The sequence below is a fragment of the Juglans regia genome, chromosome 13 (genome assembly GCF_001411555.2).
Source record: "Juglans regia cultivar Chandler chromosome 13, Walnut 2.0, whole genome shotgun sequence".
Classification (NCBI taxonomy): Eukaryota; Viridiplantae; Streptophyta; class Magnoliopsida; order Fagales; family Juglandaceae; genus Juglans; species Juglans regia.
The window spans coordinates 2,017,841-2,041,969 of NC_049913.1; the positions used below are offsets into that span (position 1 = coordinate 2,017,841).

The window sequence follows — 24,129 nt, forward strand, 5'->3', positions numbered from 1 at the left end:
GTTGGCCTAAAAGGCCCATAACTAGAAAATGGGGTGGGGTGGGGAGGGGAGATGTGCCTCGGGTGGGGACTGATAAGGAGCGTAAAATGCTCTTAATCACCCACAATCCAAGTGTCAGGATCAAATCAAGGTATTAGGAGGGACACTGACAACCAGGCACTGAAGGCAGCACGGACGAAACCCCCAACGCTCAGGTATTGACAGCGAGCTCACCTGATATGGCCAACGTCGCATTAATGGGACGGAGGTGGGTACGCCACGACAGGGAGTCACGCTCATTGAATGCATCTCGAAGTTCGGCACGCCACAATGTGCCTCCTGGGGTGTCAGTGACAACGACAACCAAGTCTGACAAGTCTGTACTGCAACAGGGACACTCGACCCCCATACGGAACTGCACACCCACGATCTCCACCTCAAGGACCAACCCAGCCATGTATAAAACCCCCCTCCCACAGCCAGAGGAGGAGTTCACACTCTTGAATACTTCAGCTCTCTTTCTCTTTGACTGAATATTTATCTCTTTATCTTCTTCCCAATTCATAACTTAAGCATCGGAGCTATCACAGCCTCCGAGCCCCTCGTTCTTAATTTCAACAGAACCAGATCAAGTCCAGTTGCATGGAGTTGCCTGGGCAACTCCAAACGACACCTTAATATAATATATATATATATATGTATGTATACGTATGAATTTCAATTGTCAAGAAGTCATTAAAATTATAATTTTGTGAAATATTTACTTTTAATAACAATAAAAAACTTTGTGAGAGATTTATATGAACGACATATTTGATTTGGGATTTGATCATTTCCGGGGAATAAAACAAAGAAAATAAAAGTTTATCAAAGTTCTAGGCCTTGTTGGTTTCCGTTTGGCTGAGATGATAATACCTCAACTAATGTTGGTAAGCCCAAAGATTTTCTCTCGTTTCGGTGGGCGCAGGGTTTTTATTTACGTCTGAATGTCCTTGAAGTAGCGTAACTTCACTGATTTTTAAGTTGATCATTTGGCCAAACCCGCGGACTCATTTAACCAGATTAGTCTCTGCAGAATCCCAGGAGTTAAGAATGGTAAGCACTGAAGCATCTTCAACATTCAAAACTATAATTCTCAATATAGGACAACGCATCACTTCCTGTAGACAAAAACACTCGAAAATTTATCAAAAAATTACTGGGCATCAAACATATTACATAGAAAACAAGAAGAAAACGAATATATTACGTGTGCCGGGGTAGAGGACAAAACATCTTCGCTTTTGTCGTCACTGACATGGTAAGATCGAAGAATTTGATTTCAACTGATTAGTATAGCATTTAAATAATAATAACAACTCGAGGAATTCCACCAATATGAATAATAAAAAGGTTTTTCTTAAATGTTTCAGGACAAAAAGTGTGCTTTTTTGCATGATCAATGGACAATATCAAGAGGAGAAGAGCGGTGGAGAGAGATGGAGGAGTTTTTGGCAGTTAGCAGAAGGGCATCAGATTAAAGTGAAATTGAAAATCAGAAGGATCTGAGATTAGCAACAGAAAATTACTGATCGATCAGTGGAGGTACCACTTACAAGTTTTACAATTAATCAAGCTAAGAAAAAGCAAATAGTTAGGTGCCCCATTCCTACTGGAGAGAAGTAGAAAAGTAGGATAGAACTGGTCATGATCATGAGGAGGTGACTTTGTTTCTGATTCTACTGGAGCGCCTAACAGGAGTAATAGTCTCCTCGTCTTCACTGAGTCCCTGATCAACATAAGACAATATGTGGGGTTATATTTGATAAAGATTTTTTGAAAAATAAAAGCATGGAGATTTAAATACTTACATGCTTGCTCGAAATCTTCTCGTAGGTGGTAAAACTGCCGTAAGAAGGCGAGCCCATGGAATAGCCTGAGGAAGTCGCAATTGAGTCTCTCTTATGGTTCTTCCCTGGCTTCCTCCTCTCCTGGCTCTGAGCTTCACTTGACGCCTCGAATCCTTTCTTGCTGTAAGATGAGATTGTCTGAAAGCTGCTCATTTCCGAAGGACATGATTCTCCATCCACGTCCATCTCAGTCGGCCAATTCCGAGAAGAGAGGAATATCTGCTCTGTGCTACATATTGGACTGAAATCCAATTTTTTTGCCAGCAGTGGTTGCTCCACGTTGACAGCAGTAACGCGGGTTGGGTTTCCATCTTTCATCATATAGATGAAAGCTGTAGCTGCAATAAGCATCAAAACCAGCAGAGCAATTCCCAGCAAGTTGGCTCTCAAAAATCCATCTTTTGTCACATAAACTGTAGACTCCCAAACTTCTGAACCACGTATATTTTCGGCTGAAGCACCCAATTCTGAGCTTTCAGGATCGACACCATCTTTGGCTAACTCGATTTTGGTGAAGGCAATCTCACTTTCATCTTGTAATTCGCCAGCTTCAGAAACTTCAGGTTGAATTTCGTCTGCCGTTGGAACCGTAACTGGCTGTTCCTTGTAGTTTACGTTACTTTGCTCCTGGCTGCAAAGGTTCCCAGCAATCAAAACTACTTCCTGGGTCTCCTTTGCTTCTAAATTAACTGGTTCAGTAACCTCGGCCTCTAGAGCCAGAAGCACTTCCTCAGATTCTGTAGTACCATGTTCTTCTGAGACCTCTTCCGTCTCTTGGCTTACTTCTCCTTCATAATCCTTGTCATGCTGTCCTGAAGCCTCTACAATGTTCTCATCTGCTTCAGGCTCAGGCTGGCCCTCCTCTTCCGGTGGTTCACTGTCTACTTTCGTCTCCCTCATCGGTCCCAGCACATTGTGTTCAGACTTCCGTCCTCTTCCTTTATAACTGTGATCAAACATAAGATACCCGTCAACGCGAATATCCTCTGCCAACGTGGTCAAGTTACAATAATGCAAGGGACCTGAAATATGCACTCCTCTGAAATCTTGCATGAGCTTGGAGACAACGGAAATGGTTTTAGCATACCACAAAAAGAAATTTCGAGCTAAACCATCAAAATTTGCTTTTGCTAATTCAACAATTTCATATGAGTCATTAATCTTAAAGTAGCTAGACACTTTAAGCACAGAGGGCTCAATGACTGGAGAATTAGTAACTGAGATTGATAAGCAAGCAAGCGAGAGAAGCAAGAACAGCCCGATGCACTTCGATCTCGAAAAGAACGGAAGCTTTGATCCCCCTTTTGCTTCAATAATCTTTTTTGACATATAAGTACTGAAGGAGCTTGGTTCAGAAACTCGGACCTCTTCTTGCTCTTCTTCTTTTGATAGATCACCTGAAGAGACATCCTCGTTTTCTCTCTGGGAATCATCGGACTGTGTTTCTTCTGTAACTTCAGTGTCAGAAAAACTTTCCTCGAGTCGTCTGCCATCACTTTCCTTGTTGAGATAAAGTTCGATTCGAGGATTCGGTCTGTAATGCAGGAACTGAGGCCTTGGCGAGAGGTAATTGGCTTTAGGATCATAAGGAGGCATTGAAGGGTCCACATCAAGAGGCGCTACAGTTGGACACGACCACGAACACGAAGAAGTAGGACTAATCTTAAAAGTCGGGTCAATATTAACACAATCAGGTTCATCCGGTAACGATTTCGATTCAATCTTGGAAGTCAAAGGCACCTCAGAATCAAAGACTTCCTCGCATCTCAAAGCTTCTTGAATTGAAGAAGCTGTAATACGTGCTTTCTCTTCATCCGCAGCTTCAGTCTTGTTCTCTTGCAAACCAGGATCTTCCTCAGCATCGATATCTTCCACTACGTCCGAGAATCTCACTGACCGGAACGGATTCTTCTCGTTGGCGAACGAAAGGGAAGTCCGAGCAGGCTCGTTCCTCTCACCCAGTATCTTCTTCCTTGGAGACGCGGTGATCTTTGAAGCCGCCGATATTGTCGGAGACATAAAATTCTTTGTGCCTTTCGAAGAAGCTGGGGATCGGACAATCCCTACTTTCGCATTCTGGTCTTTTGGGTTTTCTTTATCCTCGCAACCTCGCAAAGAGGCTACGGTTTCTCTACCCATCGAGCTTATTAGCTGAAACTCTGCAATTCATCAACACGGAAAATGCCATAGTTAAACATTTATATAAACCCACAATTTCGCATTACAATCTAACCCTGACTGTATGATTTCTGCTAAAATTTTGACGACATAAAGAACAAACTTGGTGCAGAACTGTAGAAAATAAGCTCCATTTCATGTTGATGAAGATACTTCCGGGCAAATATTATCCATTTCAAAGTATAGGAAAATAAAGAAAAAAAAATCGTTTCTTTGAATCTTGATTGAGTGTAGATCATGATCATCGTGACAGAATATTCCAACCAAACAGACGAAGAAAGAATCACACAGCCAATTAATAGTAAAAGGGCCTCGGTTCGCGCAAGTTTCCTTTTTTCGTCTTTCCTTCTTGAGAATCCAAGATATAAAATAGAAGGAAACGTTGGGAATCAATATTTTCCTATCATTCTAAGCAAATTGTTTCTACGTTCTCGGAAGCCAAACAGACATTATCAATATCGTGAACAAAACTATAAATAAAAGAAATTAAGGGTGGGAAAGAGAGTCGAACCAGAAGGACTATTAGCCTGAGTATTCGGATTGGAGACTCTCTGGTTGGCAACAATTGAGGGTTTCGTAAATGGGTTCCCACCGAAACTCCTTCTGATGGGATTGCTAATCTCCGAGTTTCTTGAGTTGTGATTTTCCCTGCTTGAAATCATTGCCGAGGAGGATGATTTGTTTGAAGGCACGGCCATGGATTTCTGCGAAAGTTGGATGGCGGGTTTGTAGCGGCGATTCAGAAAACTAGAGTGAAAATGAGAAAATCTGGAGCAATAATGGCAATGTTCTTAAGGATCTTGAAGGATTACAATTAGAGGCAGATAACTGGTGGCGGAGGATTTGATGTAACGGCTAGTTTTCTAGGTGAAACGGAGAGTGGGGGTATTTAAAGTTAAACGGTGGAGTATTTTGACCGTTGGCACAATATTTGAATAGTTCAAAGGGGGAGAAAAGGTTGGAACCGTTAGATCGCGAACATGTTTGGATTTTGGAAGGTGTAGATTACGAATTTGGCATGGATGATAGGTACCGTGATTTGCGAGGGAAAAAAACATTTTTTGTACTTTCATATTGACTGAAAAATTGCAAAAGGGAAAATAAAAGAGAGAGAATGTCTTTTTTTTTTTATAATAAAGGATTACATTCCATTTATAAAAAAGGACATACAACTTTGACTTAAAAAGTCAGTTACAAACGTTAATAGCACATCAGCACACTTTCGTGGCTGACATGGTCTAGCCCAGACGACAGAACTCTAAAGACCGAAGTCTAAGAGATTCGTCGTACACATCTCTGTCCCCGACAGAGTAAACAAACCCCATACCCTGACTACGCGAGGTAGGGTACACCAATCCCATACACCGCCAAAGCGGAGATGGAGACATACCACCAGATCGGACCACGGTCCGAGGGGACTAAATTTTTGATTTTTTTTTTTTTTATAAAACAGAACACAAGAAAATACATTGGAACACAACTAAAACTAACAGCAGAAAAAAAGCTCTGAACGGCTGCGGAGGCACGTGCAGAACACGCGCCACCCTGGGAGAAAACCGTCGACCGATCATGGAAGTTCCGGGCTCACAGACCCCAGCGGCGCCGCGCATCGCGACGGTAGAGGGCCTCTCGGCGTCGCGAGAAGGCCACTCGCCGAACGCCTACGAGTTTTTTGGCCGCGCGTGCGAGCAACTCGCCACTCCGGATGGCATCGCCTTCGGTAGACTTGAAGATCGGCAGCTGGGCAACACCATGGGGAGGCGCATGCTGATCTATTGTCGCCGGAAAGACCAGATCCGGTGTTCCCCCTTATTTAGCCTACAAAAAAAAAAAACACAAAAACAGAGCGGCTGTGTGCACAGAGCGGACGGAGGAGGGAGAGGTGGGGAGAGGGGGAAGGAACCGAAGCTCCCACCCCCTCGAGAGAGACGGGTTCGAGGCGCTGAGGGAGGCAGGCGGATTCCGAGAGAGAATGTCTTGGATGTTCAGATTTCATTCTTGGCGTGATTGATATTCTAATTCAATCTAATAATGAGCAAAGAAAAAGGTTAAGATATACAAAAGATCTTCCTTTGTAACCATTGAGATATTTTGACACCAAAAATTTGAAAGAATTAAAGTATTAGGATTAGTTTAGTCAAATATTTTTTATCTATAAATTTAGCTATTATCATCTACAGTTAATCCATGTTGAATTAGTCAAACTAATTTCATCTAAAATATAAGTTACAATAATTCTATCATTTTTTTAAAATGTAAAATGTACTGTAGCAAGTCTAAATATATATTTTTTATTATATTATGACAACCTTCTCGCGACTCTTATGCTTCTCTCTTTCTCTCCTGCCTTCTCCTTCTTCCCTCTTTCTCCTCTTTTTCTTCTTCTTCTTCTTCTTCTTCTTCTCCTTTTTATTTACATATGAGATTTTATCATTTATGTACACATGAGATTATTATATTATAGATTGTTGAATTGTAAAAATATAAATGAATATAATTATTGGAGGTTATTCAAGATTATGAAAATAAATAAAAAAGTAATTAAAGAAATATACATAATAACAAATAGTAATATTTTATTGTTATAAAGAATATGATGATTAATCTAATTTAGATTTTAAGTGTTAAGTGATTAATTAAAAGTTAAAAAGTTACGCATTCTTCAAATTTTGAAGATTAGGATGAACAATCAAATGCCAATGCTTTGACATATGTAACTATGTTCATGTCTAATTCATTCTAGATCATAAAATTTGGAGAAAAATTATAAAGAATCTTAGGTCTCATTTGGTTACACATGAAATGAAATTTGAAAGTGAAATAAAATACTGTTATAATATTATTTTTATTTTGAGATTTGTAAAAAGTTGAATTGTTTATTATATTTTGTATGAAAATTTGAAGAAATTGTAATTTTTAGATGAATTGACATGATATGAGTTGTGAAAACAAACCAGGCCTTCCCGCTAGACACTACTAATCAACAATACATGTGCTGATTTATCAATTTATTTTATTGGTATTTTTAGTTAAAGAACTTATTAAGGAGTTTAACATAGTGATGAATCCGATAAGATCATCAAATATGATGTCTAATACATATCAAGAGTGACAAACGAACTAAGTTGACTTGACTTAGTTCTTTCAAATAAAACATTTGCAACTTTCAAGTTTGAGTTTCAATTGGCACAAAATAATCAAATTTGGGGGACTATGGTTGAGTATGCCTTTACCCTCACGACAGGATCCAAATGCTAATGGTATGATCTAACAAATGATTGTAATAACAGTCTACCGTTATCATTTAGAGTCAATTTACAACACAATGATATTAGATATGATTATTAGTCATAAATAATCAAACTTAACATGCTTAAGGTTCTGGCTTGTGCATTAAGGGTCCGTTTGGATGTTTATAATATCTCATTATATTTGTAAATGATATAATGAGATATTATATCACTATAATATAATATATATGTTCACGAGGCTTCAGTTGGTTTCGGGTTTTTTTGTTACCCTTATCATGCGAAGCTAAAAATGCCATTAATCTCCTTGGAAATGCATTGGGTTGCTTTAATATGATATTTTCTAGGTGATCATTACTTTAATATGATAGTTTCTTAGTTTCATTTGTAAGAAAAAATTTGATTGCAAGAGAGAGAGATCTTCATAAGCTAAAACCTATTTTACCATAAATACCACAGGGAGCTTACGTGTTTGTCTCTTATTGGATGGTGTAAATAGAGACTCGTCACTGCATCATGAATGAATAGTTCTCTTATTTTTATATTTTGTTTGTAAATTTGATAAAATTGTAATGATTAGATGAAAGAAATTAAAAAATATTTTAGATTATATTTAAAAAGAAGAAAAAATCTAATTGTAAGCGATTCTACGCATTAATACGCACATTCATTCAATATGATTGATCATAAAGTAAATTTTATTGAAAACAGAACTAATTTAAATTTAGAATATAAATTTAACAATATTAATACGCAGATTGGTATGCAAACTTACTTGTACATAACAAAATTCTAAAAATAAAACATCTTATACTATTTAATAAGAATTGTATTAACAAACAAATACGAGGAGTTTTTGTGAATCACGTTCCATACTTCGATAGACAAATAGCTTAAGGCTTCGTTTGGTTTCTAAACCTATCTTAACTTATCTCAATTCATAATTATAAATTTTTCAAATTTCAATACAAAATATAATAAATAATTCAACTTTTTCAAATTCTAAAATAATAATATTCTAATAATATTTTATCATTTCAATTTTCAACTCAACTTAGTTCAACATTCAAACGCAGCCTAAATCCATTAATCTAAAAAGTAAAAACTGAATTCATTTGTACTCAAATTAGAAGTGAAGTTGACTGATAAAATTAAAGAATAATGATACTTTGTCTACTTATTTTATCTATTCATTTTAATTTTCTATATATTTAATTTTATTTTAATTTTTTGTATTTACTGATTAAGGAAGTGACTATTCATTTTTTAATTTTTAATTTTTTAAAAATATTTAAAGATCTTAAAAAAATGAAAAGAAAAAAATTAAAGAACAATATTTTTTTAATGAAGGTTAGATAATTTCTCCATCGATAAAATTTGTATCCAACATTTTTTAACAAAGTTGGAACGAGGGGCGGAACTAGGATTTATGTCTAAGGGCGATCGGTAAAGTGTACGATATGTGTCAGTATAAGTAATATGTACTTTTTACACTTGATTATATAAAAATAATAATTATACGTCATAAAATTATACAATTGTTATCGGCTTACTCATATTTTTCTAAGCTTTCAAAAAAATTTATAAATTAAGAATAAACTTGAAAAAGCATCTAATAAAATAAAAGTCGTTAGATTTTTATTATATAATTATATTAATATAGCGAACAAAAAAAAGTATGTGAATAACTAATAAATTCTTCACAAAAGAAAATAAAATTTTTACATACTCTCTTCTTCTCTCTATAAACGTCTCATCAATCATCTAGGTAGATAAATTTGCTACTTCCCATATGCAAGAATCTTTCAGATTTATTTTAACTATTAAATAAACTCTTTTTAAAAGCTAATTAACTCATTATTAATATGTGGTTAAAAATATCTCAAAGATTGTAAAGGAAGATTATGTACAGGTGATAGACAATAAACTCAATGAAGTCAGAATGACCCAAATGGAAAAAATAAAAATAAAAAAAATATGAAACTATGTAAACTCAAAAAGACAAAAAGAACTTATGTGATACCATTGATACGAAAGTAACAAAACTAAACAAACCCCACAATGCACACCAAAGGCAAATAAAGAGAGATAAATATGTCAAATTAAGGCTATTATGTTAATGAACTTAAGGATATTTGAGTAATATACTACGTGTTTGAATGTTGAGACAATTTTAAATATTTTAAAAATATTTACATTTAAAATTATAATTATACAAGTTACATTCTACAACATAGTTCCGCCCTTCGTTGAAATATCTATGGTAAAATTGCACCGATCTTCACGTGTGTACGGATTACAACATGTTTCTTCCATCGCACGTGCTCACTCGTCTATTGTGCTCTCCCTCGTGTAATTTTTAGAGCACTCTCATTGGATTAGCTAAAGTTAAAATACATTTTTGATGAATATAAGATGAATTTAATTTTTAACTATTCCATTCACATAAGTCTCCATATTAGAATAACTATTTTTTTATTATATGACAATAAAATAATATAAGATGAATTTGATTTTGACTATTCACATCAAATCTCCACATTGAATTATTCATTTATTCATTATATAATAATAAGTAATTAATAATTTTAAAAATATTTTTATTTTTTTAATTATGAATTTATTTTATTTTATCATATTTTACTATTTATAATATTATATATTAATTAGTAATTTTATTCTAGTTATATTTTTTTAATTATCATTTAAAAGAGAGAGAGATTGATATAGAAGGGACTATAATATTCTAGTTATATTATAAACGGGATTATAATATTATATATTAATTGACATAATTTAGTTATATTCTAGTTATATTAATGTATTTGACGAATGAATAATTATTTTTAAATTTAAAAATAATTTTAAAAATGACTATGATTTAATTTCAATTATTTGAAATTTAACTATTTTAATATGATCATATTTTATAATTTAATAGATAAATTTTTAATGAATTTAATTTTTAACTATCTAATGAGATCTGGAAGTTAAACCTCGCGTACATCCTCATTTCTCACCTTTCTCACGCTAAAAGCCTCTCTCGGTCTCAGTAACTCCACCATGTCCCTCCTCCTCCTCAGAGCGTTCCCTCTTACATCTCTTTGCTCAAAGTCCCTCCCTCTCTTCCGTGCTATTCTCAAACCCTTCTCCAAAACACTTGCCAGAAATAGGGTCGTTTTCTATGTCTCCGCTTCCGCTTCCGCTTCTACCCATATTCCCGCCACCAAATCATCATTATCACTTCCCAAAAACTCTCTCGAATGGGTCAGTCGGACTGGATTCTGCGGCGAATTGTCTGAGGCTGACTTGGGTCAACGGGTTCGGCTCTGCGGCTGGGTCGCGCTCCACAGGGTCCACGGTGGTCTCACCTTTCTCAATCTCAGAGACCATACCGGTATCATTCAGGTATGCGTTTCTGTTAGGAGGTGGCTTGAATCAGATGGAACAGTGCATGTGTCGTAGGTTCGCTCGAGCGAAGTTTCACTTGGGTCGAGCGAAGTCAGACAGAGAGTCTCGCTCAAGCATCGCTCGAGATTTAGCTCGAGCAATATGAAGTCAGAGAGCTTCGCTCGACACTCAGCTCGAGCGAAGTCAGACAGAGAGCTTCGCTCGACCCTCGCTCGACATGCAGCTCGAGCGGTATCCAAGTCAGAGAGCTTTGCTAGACCCTCGCTCGACACCCAGCTCGAGCGAGTTCAAGTCAGAGAGCTTCGCTCGACCCTCGCTCGAGTGTTGGCTTGAGCGAAGTGCAGAAAACCTACGTTCGCTCGACTCTCGCTCGAGCCAATGTTCACAGAAGTGAACATTACTGTTCCTATAAATACCAAACGGCGCCCACTTCTTCTAATAACTTCAGAAATCATTTTTTTGTCTTGTTTTTAGTGTTTTCTTGATAGAGAAGTTATAGAGTGAGTTTTGAGAGATAACTTCCTTGTGAAGTTTTGTTGTATTCATCTGTACTCCATCTTTGTTGATAGTGAAATCTCTGATACCGACCCCACCAGTGGACGTAGGCTCATTTTGAGTCGAACCACTTAATTCTTGGTGTTCTTTCTGTGTGATTGTCATCAATTTCTTTCGTTTAGTTCCGTTACTGTACTTCGAGTTAGTCTTAGATCTACAGTTATTCCCAACAGTTTCATCGGGTAAAAAAAGAAAATTAACCTCATACGGCGCAGACTTTGCATGATTAGCGCAATATTTTTCTTATTAGTTCCTTAAAAAACAAATGGTGCATTTTTTGTTACTACCATGATAATGAGGGTGGCGGTAGTGGTGATGATAAGGTTTTCTGAACTACATGTACACTTAGCGGCTCTCTTCTTAATTTGGGTAGTCGTTAATTTGATTCTGTGTCTTGTCAGCGTAATTTTCTTTTTTCTTTTTGGATGTTAATTGCATTGAATTGTAGGTTAACTCTACCGGATGAGTTTCCTGATGCCCATTCCACTGTTAATGACTCGAGGCTTGAGTATGTGGTTGCCATAGAAGGCATTGTTCGGTCTCGGCCAAGTGAGTCGGCCAACAAGAAGATGAAAACGGGCTCAATAGAGGTAAATATTAAAATGTATAATAACTTATTTATTAAGGTTGTTTTGGCTGAACTTTCCATATAATGTTGCAAATTCTTGGTGGTCATTCAATTAAAGATAAATGAAAATGTGTGATTTTGGGACGGGTTATCCAATCTACATAATGTGCAATCTACATTTTGATGTAAATATAATGCACGGTCATACAAGTATGCCTGGAATTGATAAAAAAATGAAAGTGAAGTGCGCAAGTACGCAAAAGTGTCTGCACATAGAGTTTTTGTATTTTTATAGTTCAACATATAATGTTTGAGGGGATAGTTTTCACTAGGGGTGTAAATCGGTTAGTCCGGTCTGGAGAGGTGATGGATTGATCCATCCTTTTCCCCGGACTGGACTATCGGTCCGTCCAGGTCAATAATCTTTTATTTTATTTTATTTTTTCAAATAATTTAATAAAAAAAATTATTTAAATTACTAAATTAAAATTAAGTGAATTATTAATGTGTATTATGTAACTAACTTATTAAAAAAATATTTTATATGGTCAATGATAATAAATTATATGAAAATTACATCATTAACTTATATAATTATTATATAAAAATAATATATTAAATTATTAAAAATATTTTAAAAATATATATAGGAGTTCGGTCTGGTTTGGTCCAAAATTTATAGACCTCAGGACCGGACTGAATTTTCTCGATCCATAATTTATGGGACCGAGACCGACCGGTCTGGAGTTCTGTCTGGTCGGTTTTTCCGGTCCGGACCGAATTCCTTACACCCCTAGTTTTCACGATTTGATGGTATCTATTTCTAGTCCCTAGATAATGCTAGGTGTATTCCGTTTATAATTCTTGTGTATTTGGGCTCTACCTCTGTCCTTTTAATAAAATCTTATTCTTATTAAAAAAAAATGAAAATTATATTTATAAGTTGGTGTGGATACTAGTAAAATGCTTACATGACATAATTTAATTTGGAAGAGAAATTTTAAAATTTGAATCTTACAAATAAAATTTTACCATTTAAGTGATGTAGATGATGTGCTTTACACACTGGCTTGAGAATAGAATAACTCTAAAATAATGTTTGAAAGGATGTTTCTTGCATCTTCTCACTTGTTTCCCCCTTGGTTAAATTCGTCTTTTATCATCATGGATCAGGCCAATTTGATGTCATTTTCCTTATTTTTGCATATATGTTATTCACTGTCTCCTTCCAGTAGTTTGATTGAATATCCTCTATACATTCAGGTTGCAGCAGAGTGCGTTCAAGTATTAAATGCTGTGAAGTCTAAGTTACCATTCTTAGTTACTACAGGGGAGGATGCAAAAGATTATGTCAAGGAGGAGATCCGATTGAGGTAGTAAAACTTTTCTCATCTCAACTTTTGACTCATCTATGTTGGATATTATACCTTCCAGATGTATGACTAGTTTTCTTGTTACTTATGATCAGCCTTTCATTTATAATGCGCATTACACTCGTAATGCTTTACTCCTCCTTCCACAGTTCATTTAACTGCTCAACCAGATAAACTTGAGCAATTCAATCCTACAACCTTGGATCGGGTATCGGTTTGTATGAGAGAGAAATCCTATGCCCCAGTATAGTTATAGTTGACAAGGCTACATACATATATCAAACGTTCCTTTCTCATATGAACCTCTCGACTTACCAATTTTCTCCCCAACTCCTCTAGCCTCTCTATACCTCTGTTTCATTGGGCCTACCGAACAGCCAAACCACAGAGTGCTCGCTTTTCCCCTTTTAGTGTTTCTCATATAAAATCTCATCTGTTCACATTTTTTTTTTCTTTTCTGATTCCAAACCACTTAGCTTTCCTGATTCAAAACCATCTCATACCATCATCTGCCACATTCTCACTGGATGCTTTTTTGGTTAGACATCGTGCAGAAACTGAGCAATATGATTGTGCTGAAAATGACATACTGAAAGCCTGTGTAAACTGATCAGGGGGAGGAGAGATATTTATAACCCAACTGAACCTGGCCATTTCCAGCCTTTAATTTCTTATCTGATGTTTCTGACTTGCATTAGTCATATCGTTTGTAATTTTACCATAAGTTATTGTGTTAGTTCTCATTTCTTGGGCCCTAATTAGTTGTTCATTGTTCATTAGATCGACTTAATTTTATGGACTGCTTCCAAAGTATAAAGCACTATAACCGAGTTCCTGGTCAACTCCTTTATTTTCTGAGGATATTGTTGTTTGATTTTTGAACTGAGGAGGAATATGTGCTATTATTCTTTTTTCATACTGAGGCAGATGTGGTCGTTGAAATCGATATAAATTTCTGGAATTTCTACTGATTAAAGGGACTTATTTACATTTTATTAGATATCGGTGTCTTGATCTTCGGCGGCAGCAAATGAATTTCAACATAATGCTGCGACATAAGGTGGTTAAACTTATTCGGAGATATCTAGAGGACACACATGGTTTTGTGGAGGTATCAGCCTTTAAATTAGTTTATCTTTGTCTTGGAAGAGTGTATTTTCACTACTTATAATCTGTGCTCATCAGTAATTCTGCACCTTTGGTTTGTTATCTGTCATTGAATTTTTTTCATGGTTACAAGGTAGATTGAGACTCCAATACTCTCTAGATCTACTCCAGAAGGTGCACGGGATTATTTGGTACCGTCAAGAGTTCAGGTATCTACATTTTTCCAGCTGCCACTTGGTTATTTGGTTATGCTTTTTTTGCCAGTTATACTCAACAAGCATCACATACCATCAACTTGTGATTTACTCTACAGAGCATAAATGTGTTATGCGTTTTTCCCATTTCTGGTGTTATCCCTTTCTTGATAAGTGCATTATGTTGAAATTAAGTGAAAGTATAAGATGCTGCCATAAGTGCCTTATATAAGATTTTTTGTTTTTTTTGTTTTTAAATCTGGCCTCCAAGATGGTGGCTTCTCATGGATGATTTGTACATTGAAAGCATCACGTTGATTCGTGTATGAAACTGTTCACATGTCATTTTTGCTACATTTGCTTTGAATTTGGTATGAAAAAATACTACAACCGTGTAGTATTAGCCTTCAAGATGATGAGTTGTAGGAACGGTATAGAATGATTTTAGACAGTGAAAGAGATTAGCCCCTCTGCTACGTAATGCCTAACATATGCCTTTGATTATTTTGGACTGCTTTTCAACGACTAAACATGCAAACTCTGTTGAGAACCATAAATCTTCACATGTATCTCTCTTTCTTGTACTTCTCACTTATTTCACACTAATGTTTATTTTGAAGCCAGGAGCATTTTATGCTTTGCCTCAAAGTCCGCAACTGTTTAAGCAAATGTTAATGGTCTCTGGTTTTGATAAGTATTATCAAATAGCAAGGTAACTTCTCCTGACCAGCTGTCTGATTATGTATTTTCAGTGACACGATAGTTGCTTTTTTTTAATATCTTTGAGCACCGGACTAAATAATTTGTTTTAAATGTGATATGGGCATTCTGACTTCTTCTGTCACTATCGCTCTTGGTGGTGTTCATTCTTATCCAAGACTCGCATGAAGAAAACAACTAAACTTTATTCTGCTTTCAGTTATAAACATGAATTAAGAACTAAAATTTTCATTTGTTTCTCAGGATAAGTCTTTGGTTTAATTTTCTAGCGATATTCAGTGAAATTTGTGATTCAAGTTTTTATCTCATCTCTGTAGATGTTTTCGAGATGAAGATCTAAGGGCAGATAGACAACCTGAATTCACACAGCTAGATATTGAAATGGCTTTCACTCCTTTGGAGGACATGTTGAGGCTTAATGAAGATTTGATCAGAAAGGTTAGAAAATCTCCCTCATTCGTTATGAGAAGTGCCAAAATCTATATATATAAATATATATATATATATATATATATTTATATAAGTGCCAAAAGGGAAGTTCAGCAAATAAGTTTGATGGAGATGATGGTGAATAAAATACCTTGATTACCGATAAAAAAAAAAAAAGTTTGATGGAGATGATGGAAACATCATTGATTGGGTATGAGAAGAATTCTGATTAAGGTTTAGAAGAAGATAATGGGGGAACATAAGGGATGGGGGTGAATGAACGAATCAGAAGAATATGAAGGAAACCTTCTTGCATAGGCATGGGGTCGGGCTTGGTGTATTTTGGGTTGTTTTTCACAGGCTTTTTAGGTTATTTGGGGTTTTCTATTATGGGCAATGTGTTCTCTTGTATACATTTAGTATACTTAGTCACTCCTTTTGATATATGTATAATATTTTACTTGTAAAACAAAAAAAACAAAAGCCATGGGAATGACCCCGATATAAGTTAGGGAGGGAGGATTGAGGGAGTGATGGGGAGAGAGATGACCTAAATAATGTTTTGCCAAAATACTCTAACTTGTGCTTTGCAGTATGAAATAGTGTTGCTTTAGTTGCCCATGATCTCCATCTCAATTAGAACTTTCCCCACGAGGATGTGATGAAGGATGTGATCGTGGGTGTAAAACCCAGCTTATCCATAATAAAAAATAATAATATTGATTTAGTCAATATTAATATGGGTAGAATCAGGTGTAACTCATATTCCTAGAGTTTTTCAATTCAAAGGTCAGATAAACGCTCATTATTTGAGAAAATGGTCACGATCTCGGATAGAAGAGGGTTCGAGCAATTGGCCACATGGTTTCAAGTGAATTATTATTTTTTTGATAAGTAAAAATTTTATTCATCAAATGCAATAAGCGAAGCCCATGTACACAAGATGTATACAAAAGAAACGCCTAAATACATTCTAATACTAGAAAATCGAGGACAAAAACTCATGGACAGCCCCTCCATTTTGTACAATAGCTGAAAGCCAACTAAACAAGGAACACATTATAAATTTTTAGAGTTCTTCTACATCGCACTCCCTATTATTAAAACACCTCTCATTCCTTTCCAACCAAATGCACCACATAATGCACAAAGGAATCATCTTCTACGCTGCTGCCACTTGAGAGCAAGTATAAAATGCGAGTAAATCTACCACTGATTTTGGCATAACCCAAGTCAGTCCAGATCTTCTAAACACACCATCCCATAACACTTTAGCCACATCACAATGTAGAAGTAGATGATCCACTGATTTCACAGCTTTTTTGCACATGAAGCACCACTTCATAACAATCATTCCATGCTTTCTCAAATTATCAATCGTCTGAATATTCCCAATTGCTGCTGTCCATACAAAAAAAGCAACCTTTGACGGAACATGAGCCTTCTAAATACTCTTCCAAGGAAAAGAAATGTAATGCTGATCGGACAACATCTTATAATATGATCTAACAGAAAACTTTTTATACGCTGTATATCTCCAGTACATTTGATCCCTCTCATGTCGTCTAATATCCACTGAATACAACAATCTGAAAAAATCAGTAACCTCCTCAATTTCCCAATCCTGGACAGGTCTGAAAAATCTAACATCCCAATGCACCTCTCCATTAGAGTAACTCATCAACTCTCAGATTGAGGCCTGCTGATTAACAGCCAACCCGAAAACAGCTGGAAAAGCTCTAAACAGTGCATTCTCACTACACCAAACATCAAACCAGAATCAAACTCTTGAACTATCACCTACCACAAATTTGACTTGTTTCACAAAATTATCCCATCCTTTTCTAATAAATTTCCATAAACTCACAACATAAACTCCCATCCTTTTCAAGTGAATTATTTGAAAACTAATTATCAAACTGTAGCATTAATCTGTAATCAATGAGTGAAAGCCGATTGTGGTATACCAACAAGGCTTAGCCTTTGAGCCCCCTAACTGTGTTCAGGTTCATCTTGTAATGAGCCAAGCTTGCCAATGAACCAATCCAGGCTCATTGCACCTTTTCATGAGTTCTAGTGAAACATCTTTACAACTAGTTTTTCAATTTGTTTTAGACAGTCCAGCCAATTAATCTTATGCTTAGAAATTCATGCTTCATTTGTTTTATGATATATTGTTTCTTTACCGTATTTGAAGATAGCATCATTCCAAATTACAAGGTTTATGTAAAAATTATATACATTTTCAGGTTTTTCTAGAGATCAAAGGTGTCCAGCTACCGAACCCTTTTCCAAGGCTTACATATGCTGAAGCAATGAGTCGATACGGTTCTGACAGGCCAGATGTTAGATTTGATCTTGAGTTGAAAGATGTAGGAGATGTTTGGATTCGAAGATGAGTTGAGATGACTTGAGATGAGCTGAGATGAGTTGAGATGGATTGTGAATAGTAATGAGATGAGTTGTGAATAGTAGTGAGATTTGTGAGTTAAAGTTGCTGAATAGTAATGAATAGTAATGAGATGAGTTGAGATGAGCTGAGATGAACTGAGATGACTTGCGAATCCAAACAAGCCCGTAGTCTTCTCTTTCCTGACTTGCTTAAATATCACATCATCAATTCCTGGTCTTACTTACAGTTCTTATGCATGTTAATACTGTTTATGACCTTTCACATAAATAGGCACATTATAATTCATCTGGTAACATATAATATTTTTGTGGTGCCTAATTTTGAAAAAAAAAAAACGTGAAACATTTATTACATCTGACATGGAGATTTACTGGTAAAAAACATATATATATATATATTTGACATTGAGATGCACCTAGTATTATGTAACATATACTTGTAAAAAAAAAAAGTATTATGTAACATATACAGTGAAAGTCAAATGTAAAAAGAAGTGTAACACTTCAATATGACTTAGGTCAAGCTTGCATGTGGCTATAGTACACATTATGCTGGGTTCAATAATTGATTAGTGTGCCAATTAGTGTGCCCATTATCTTGGGTTCAATAAATTATTAGTGTACCTACTTATTAAAAGAAGTAATAATCTATTAGTGTACCCAATTGCTTTGCCTACTTCTATGAATAAAACTTCTTGATCACCTATAAAAAAAAATCTGTTAGTGTACCCTGTTATGGAAGTTCTCTGCTCATCCTGCATCCTCCATCCCTTTTTCTTTTGTACTGATTTGGGGATATGGTTACCTTAAATTCACTGTCATTATGGCTTGAATGTAGAATGAAAAGTACCTTTTTTCTTTATCGATGAAAGTTAATGATGGATTGAAGTTGCTAATTTGTGTACGAAATGATCAGGTATATGTGTTATATCAGATTCACAAGCCAAGTGCTTTGATGGAGGAAAAATCTCTGTTTTTCTCTTATAACTTGTAACCATCATCTAGAGGGTCTGATTGAGCAATTTAAACTGATAATTGCTAGTCAAACTTCTTGCTTTTAGATCCCCTCATCCAAATACAACCTACAAGTGATTTGTTTGTGTATACATTGCTGGATGTTGCAGAATTGGCAGTAGTGGTTTCCAACTACCTTTAATAGTTATCTTGTTTGCACCTTAGGCTGTAGAATATTCCTTACATAAGGTTCATGCAATGACTATATCAATAGTTATAAAGGGTGTTGATGATTTATTATGAGAATTGATATGCACTTTGAATGTTCCTTTCATAAGGTCTATGCAAAGACGGGATGTCATTAGTAATAAGGGGTGTTGATGATTTATTATGAGAAGATGTAGCATACTTGAACTCTGTTCCTCTTTGTATGGGTTTTATTAAAAGTGTTTATTGATTGGAGCTGCAGGTGTCTGATATTTTCTCAGAATCCCCCTTCAGGATTGTTGCAGATACCTTGAAGAGTGGGGGAATTATTAAAGTGCTATGCGTGTCCTCAGGTGCTAAAAGTTATTCAAATACAGCCCTTAAGAAAGGTGATATTTACAATGAAGCTATCAAATCTGGAGCTAAGGGTTTACCTTTCTTGAAGGTCATGGATGATGGTAAACATATTGTTTTTGGAGGCGGTGGTATGTATATTTGAAGGTGAAGAGATATTTTAGTTCCACCCTTGACAACAGTTTTAACATCCTCATTTAGGGGGTCTTGAGGGAATTTCTGCACTGGTATCTAGTTTGGATCCTACAAACAAAGAGCAACTGCTGAGTCGATGCTCTGCTGGACCGGGTGACCTTATGTTGTTTGCAGTGGGTCAACAAGCATCAGTAAACAGAACTCTTGACCGTCTGAGGGTATTTGTGGCTCATGAGTTGAGCTTGGTTGATCATGTAAGTTTCCAATCTGCCCTCCAGTTTTAATAATATGTATGATCACAGTGTCCTCATTTTCTCTAATATTTATTTATTTTCTTGTGCTGATGTTTAGTCCAGGCATTCAATTTTGTGGGTCACTGATTTCCCTATGTTTGAGTGGAATGATTCAGAGCAGAGGCTTGAGGTCTGTTTCATATTTGTAATACAATCTTTTTTTTTTTATAAGTATATTTGTAATACATTCTTACACCTGTGATTATTTCTCTTTGTGAAAAACCTCACTGTTGGTGGTTTCTTGATGTTATATGATCGCTATGAATCTTCCCATGTTTCTTTTTCTTTGTTCATTTTGATAAGTTTTGGCTGGATTGTCATGGTGTTGAATTTCATAGCTCAAATGATTATTGGCATGATAAATTCTTATATTTTTGTTTACTTCGCAAAACAAAGTATTGCTACATTCTAATTAATATTTTAAAAATGTATCGCTACATTCTGTTCCTGTTTATCTGTTCATTACTTGAAAGTTTGCTTTTCCACTTTGTGATTTATCCAGTTAAGCACTCTGTTTCATTTAATATCAGAGACTCCTGGCATAGGATAAAGCTGTGAGAATTTAAGATTGCTTCCGACTTATGTTAGTTCCTATATCAGCAGATCATTCTTTCTCCTCTCAAGTAATGGCATTCTGTGTTCACTTTGTTTTGTTGTTTTCGTCTTTTTTCTCATGTTATTTTGAAGGATTTTAGTGGCTACCTTGTGAGATGAAATGAGTAGATGTCCTGTATGCATTAGTCAATGACTACTTTCTTTTTGGGTTTTTCCTTAAGGTAGGATTTTTGTCCTATTTAGTGTTGGCAGAAGTAGTTGGGTGTCATATTTCATAGCACATTTTCTAGGTCTGTATATGTATGCATAATATTATAATTCTACAGGCCTTGCATCACCCCTTCACTGCTCCCAATCCTGAAGACATGAATGATCTTGTCTCTGCTTGTGCGTTAGCTTATGACATAGTTTACAATGGAGTAGAGGTGCTTTGTTATTTTCTTCTTATCCTTTTATTTTCTGACATCTGCAAACCTGAAGCTTTTAAAGTTCTTCTCCCACTGATGTCAACAAGTTATTACCATATTTCCTGACAGATTGGTGGGGGAAGTTTGAGAATATATAAACGTGACATACAGATAAAGGTTTTGGAAAGTGTTGGCATCTCCCAGGAACAGGCAAGTGGATCCATAATCTTTTGGGCACTGTGGTTGGCTTTTTATATGGATATTTTGACATATATTTGTATGTCACGTTCATATCTCCATATGTCTATATATTGTAATTGCTCCTTTTCTTCTTCTCTGCATGAAGCAGATGAGTGAATGAAGCCTCATTAGCATTAGCTAAAAGCTCACTTAAAATTACCCTTTCTGCTTACAAAAATCAAATGGTGTTATGTACTCAGCGATCTTTGCATCCTTTTGATCTTTGCGTATTCTATTTACAATTTGAACTTTCCTAAAATAGCCAAACCGTTGAAAAAGATTGTAATAGGCCAGAATTGGATTGATAATATTGCATTGAGAGATTCATATGCTGGATTGATTCTGCAAAAATTTGTTAAACAGTTAATATACGTTAGATCAAGACCTCAACTGGGGTACTACTCATTAAAGTTCTTATAATTCAACTTGAGGGTCCAATACATTTCTTAAGCAGATATTAGTACTCTAATCCAATTAAACAAATTGAAGTCTATCTCTATTAACCCCTTCAGTGCTTTGGAATTTCAATGTAAAATTTGTGGCTTTCTCAGAAGTACTCTTTTTCTATGAGTAATATAAAATTTTATTGAAACTAGTAAATAGGCATATAGCCCAAATACACTGGAAGTATACAACAGTGAACACCTAATTACAAGTTAGGAGCTAGAAAGTGATACAAGAAAATCATGTAAACTGTTTCCATTAAAAACACTGGCAGAAGCCCAATACTAGAAGTACTCTATTGTAGGATGAGGCTTGGGGTTTCATTTAATCATGGGGTTTCATTTAATCATGGCACCCTTTCTCCCAATTCTATCACCATGTATGTAGAATATACATAATGCCTGTGTGCTTGTATGAAAATGACAACCGCTCATAGCATGATAAATAAACTCTTGGGTTGCTTTGCTGGAATAGCAATGGAATAGGAAAGGGGGATTGTTAAAAAATTTTGTGGAGGGTTTAAAGTCTAGGAGATAGTGGGGCTGAAGGAATTGGTGAAATTGGTAAGAGTCAAAGAGTAGAAAAGAGAGCACATCTGGAAGAGGCTGGTTTTATTGAATACTTGTTTTTGGGGGGTGGGGGGTCTGATAGTTGAATCAATTCAGCATTGGTGATCAAAGGAAGCGATTTTTTATTAATAGCCAGAGAAGGCAAGAGTGGAGTGTTACTGAAGAGGACTTCGATTGTTTTTTTTTTTTGGAATTCTGATTAGTTGAATCAATTCAGCATTGGTGACAAAGGGAGATGAATTTTGTTTGGAGGAAGTGTTGAACACCTTTTTTTTTTTCCCAATTAATGTGTCAATGTTTCAATTTCCTACAGGCTGATGCAAAGTTTGGCTATCTTCTGGAGGCATTAGACATGGGTGCTCCTCCACATGGTATGAGACTCTATGCTGTTAAAAAATAACAGTTCAGTACTTACCATACATATTACCTATGTACATGGACATTTTCCTTGAACGAATCTACTAATTATGAAATCAATAGGGTATTGGTATGCTGCATCATATATAGGGTTTTTAAGAGTAATTAATGGTAGATCATGTAGTACAATTTATGTGATATCTCTTTATGGACGTGCCCTGGACTCTTGTAGAGTAAATTGGCCCCACAAAATTTTTTATCCAGATACATTAACCTGTTGATTGATCTAACCATTCCTGTTGGGAACCGTAGTTTTTATGAACAGCTCCCCGCCAGTCCGTTCTTGGAATAATATAATTATTCACTGGAAGTTATTATTTTACCTGTGCAGGAGGAATCGCGTATGGATTAGATAGATTGGTTATGTTGTTTGCGGGTGCTAATTCTATCAGGGATGTCATAGCTTTCCCAAAGACGACGACTGCGCAGTGTGCCCTCACCCGGGCACCGTCGGAGGTGGATCCCCAGCAATTAAAAGATCTGTCGTTCCAAACTGATCAATAGTTTCTTCTTCAATCGACGTTAATCTACATCAAATATTAATTTTTTGAAGTTACTTGTTTCATATTCCCTCATGTTTAAACAACAATATAAGAAGCTTCTCCATACTGCACACCCACATGTCTTCAAAGTTTGAACATGATCATGATCAATGTTCGTTCCATTTTAAACGTTTAATATTCTGCTGTTTCCATTCCATTTTAAAAAATTATTATATTATTGACAAGGAAGAATATAAGGAGGAAGTTTTTGTGTTGTACGTGGAGCAGTCTATGCACCACTTTTTTAGGCTATAATGCTTATACGCCTAATTAATTTGATGTACTGTCAAAGAAATTATAATCCTACTTGTAATTACGCCTAGCTGCAACTTTTTCATCAATATCCATTTTTCTATATATTTCTTCTCGTGGGTGTCGAATATCCGCATAGAACATGACGTGGTAAATTACTTACATGATTTGAATCTTATAAATTACCGGCTGGAAAATTAAATAACTCTTGAAGTATCTGTATACGAAAGCAGTGTATTATGAACAGTAATCTTTTTTTTTTTTTCTTTTCGCTTCCGTGTATTTAGAAGTATTGATTACTGTTCACAATACACTTTCTTTTTTGCGTTGTTTGGGTAATGATGAACGACAGTAAACAGATTGCCAGATAAGCGTTATGGGTTAATAATTCATGGAGATTATTACCATGTATAAAACCTCTAAAACCAGTAAAAAAGTTGGTTCATCCTAATTAAGTAAAAAAAAACATTGGCAACCAAATGATAGTGATTTTGGACAGCGTAGGACTTAATGACTGATCCTTACGTCTAAACCCTATAAATTAATAATCCCCTACACAATCAACCATATATACCAGACCTGTGACAGGTCTATTGATAGTATATTTCCCACCGATATTACTACGTCCTCTTCTCTGGCTTGTCTCTGATCTCTTTGTACTAGATCTACGTACATTTTCAATCCGGAAGGGATTCTG

At 35.8% G+C, this 24,129-nt stretch overlaps 2 protein-coding genes across 2 annotated transcripts; one reads left to right on the plus strand and one right to left on the minus strand.

The window, feature by feature from the left end:
- Nucleotides 1-1,354: 1,354 nt before the first annotated feature.
- Nucleotides 1,355-4,903, minus strand: LOC108992368. The gene is made up of 3 exons (XM_018966926.2): nt 4,558-4,903; nt 1,830-4,027; nt 1,355-1,747 (listed from the first exon to the last, which is right to left on the minus strand). Exons 1-3 carry the CDS (start codon nt 4,742-4,744, stop codon nt 1,670-1,672), a joined length of 2,463 nt encoding a protein of 820 aa, XP_018822471.1. The 5' UTR covers nt 4,745-4,903; the 3' UTR covers nt 1,355-1,669.
- A 5,454-nt stretch (nt 4,904-10,357) lies between these two features.
- On the plus strand, nt 10,358-23,394 carry LOC108992374 (aspartate--tRNA ligase, chloroplastic/mitochondrial-like). Its single transcript, XM_035683995.1, has 15 exons — nt 10,358-10,722; nt 11,709-11,850; nt 13,092-13,201; nt 14,201-14,312; nt 14,446-14,517; nt 15,123-15,214; nt 15,540-15,660; nt 17,901-18,023; nt 19,487-19,682; nt 19,780-19,967; nt 20,065-20,136; nt 20,888-20,986; nt 21,098-21,178; nt 22,535-22,592; nt 22,970-23,394. The coding sequence occupies exons 1-15, from the start codon at nt 10,358-10,360 to the stop codon at nt 23,140-23,142; spliced, it is 2,004 nt and encodes a 667-aa protein (XP_035539888.1). The 3' UTR covers nt 23,143-23,394.
- Nucleotides 23,395-24,129: the final 735 nt, after the last annotated feature.

Coding starts and splice junctions, on each gene's coding strand:
- LOC108992368 (XM_018966926.2), bottom strand. CDS start 4,744: ATGGCCGTGCCTTCAAACAAATCATCCTCCTCGGCAATGATTTCAAGC. Junction 4,028..4,557: donor TCAGGCTAATAGTCCTTCTG/GTTCGACTCTCT, acceptor GATGAATTGCAG/AGTTTCAGCTAATAAGCTCG. Junction 1,748..1,829: donor AGAAGATTTCGAGCAAGCAT/GTAAGTATTTAA, acceptor TATGTTGATCAG/GGACTCAGTGAAGACGAGGA.
- LOC108992374 (XM_035683995.1), top strand. CDS start 10,358: ATGTCCCTCCTCCTCCTCAGAGCGTTCCCTCTTACATCTCTTTGCTCA. Junction 11,851..13,091: donor TGAAAACGGGCTCAATAGAG/GTAAATATTAAA, acceptor CTATACATTCAG/GTTGCAGCAGAGTGCGTTCA. Junction 14,313..14,445: donor ACACACATGGTTTTGTGGAG/GTATCAGCCTTT, acceptor GTTACAAGGTAG/ATTGAGACTCCAATACTCTC.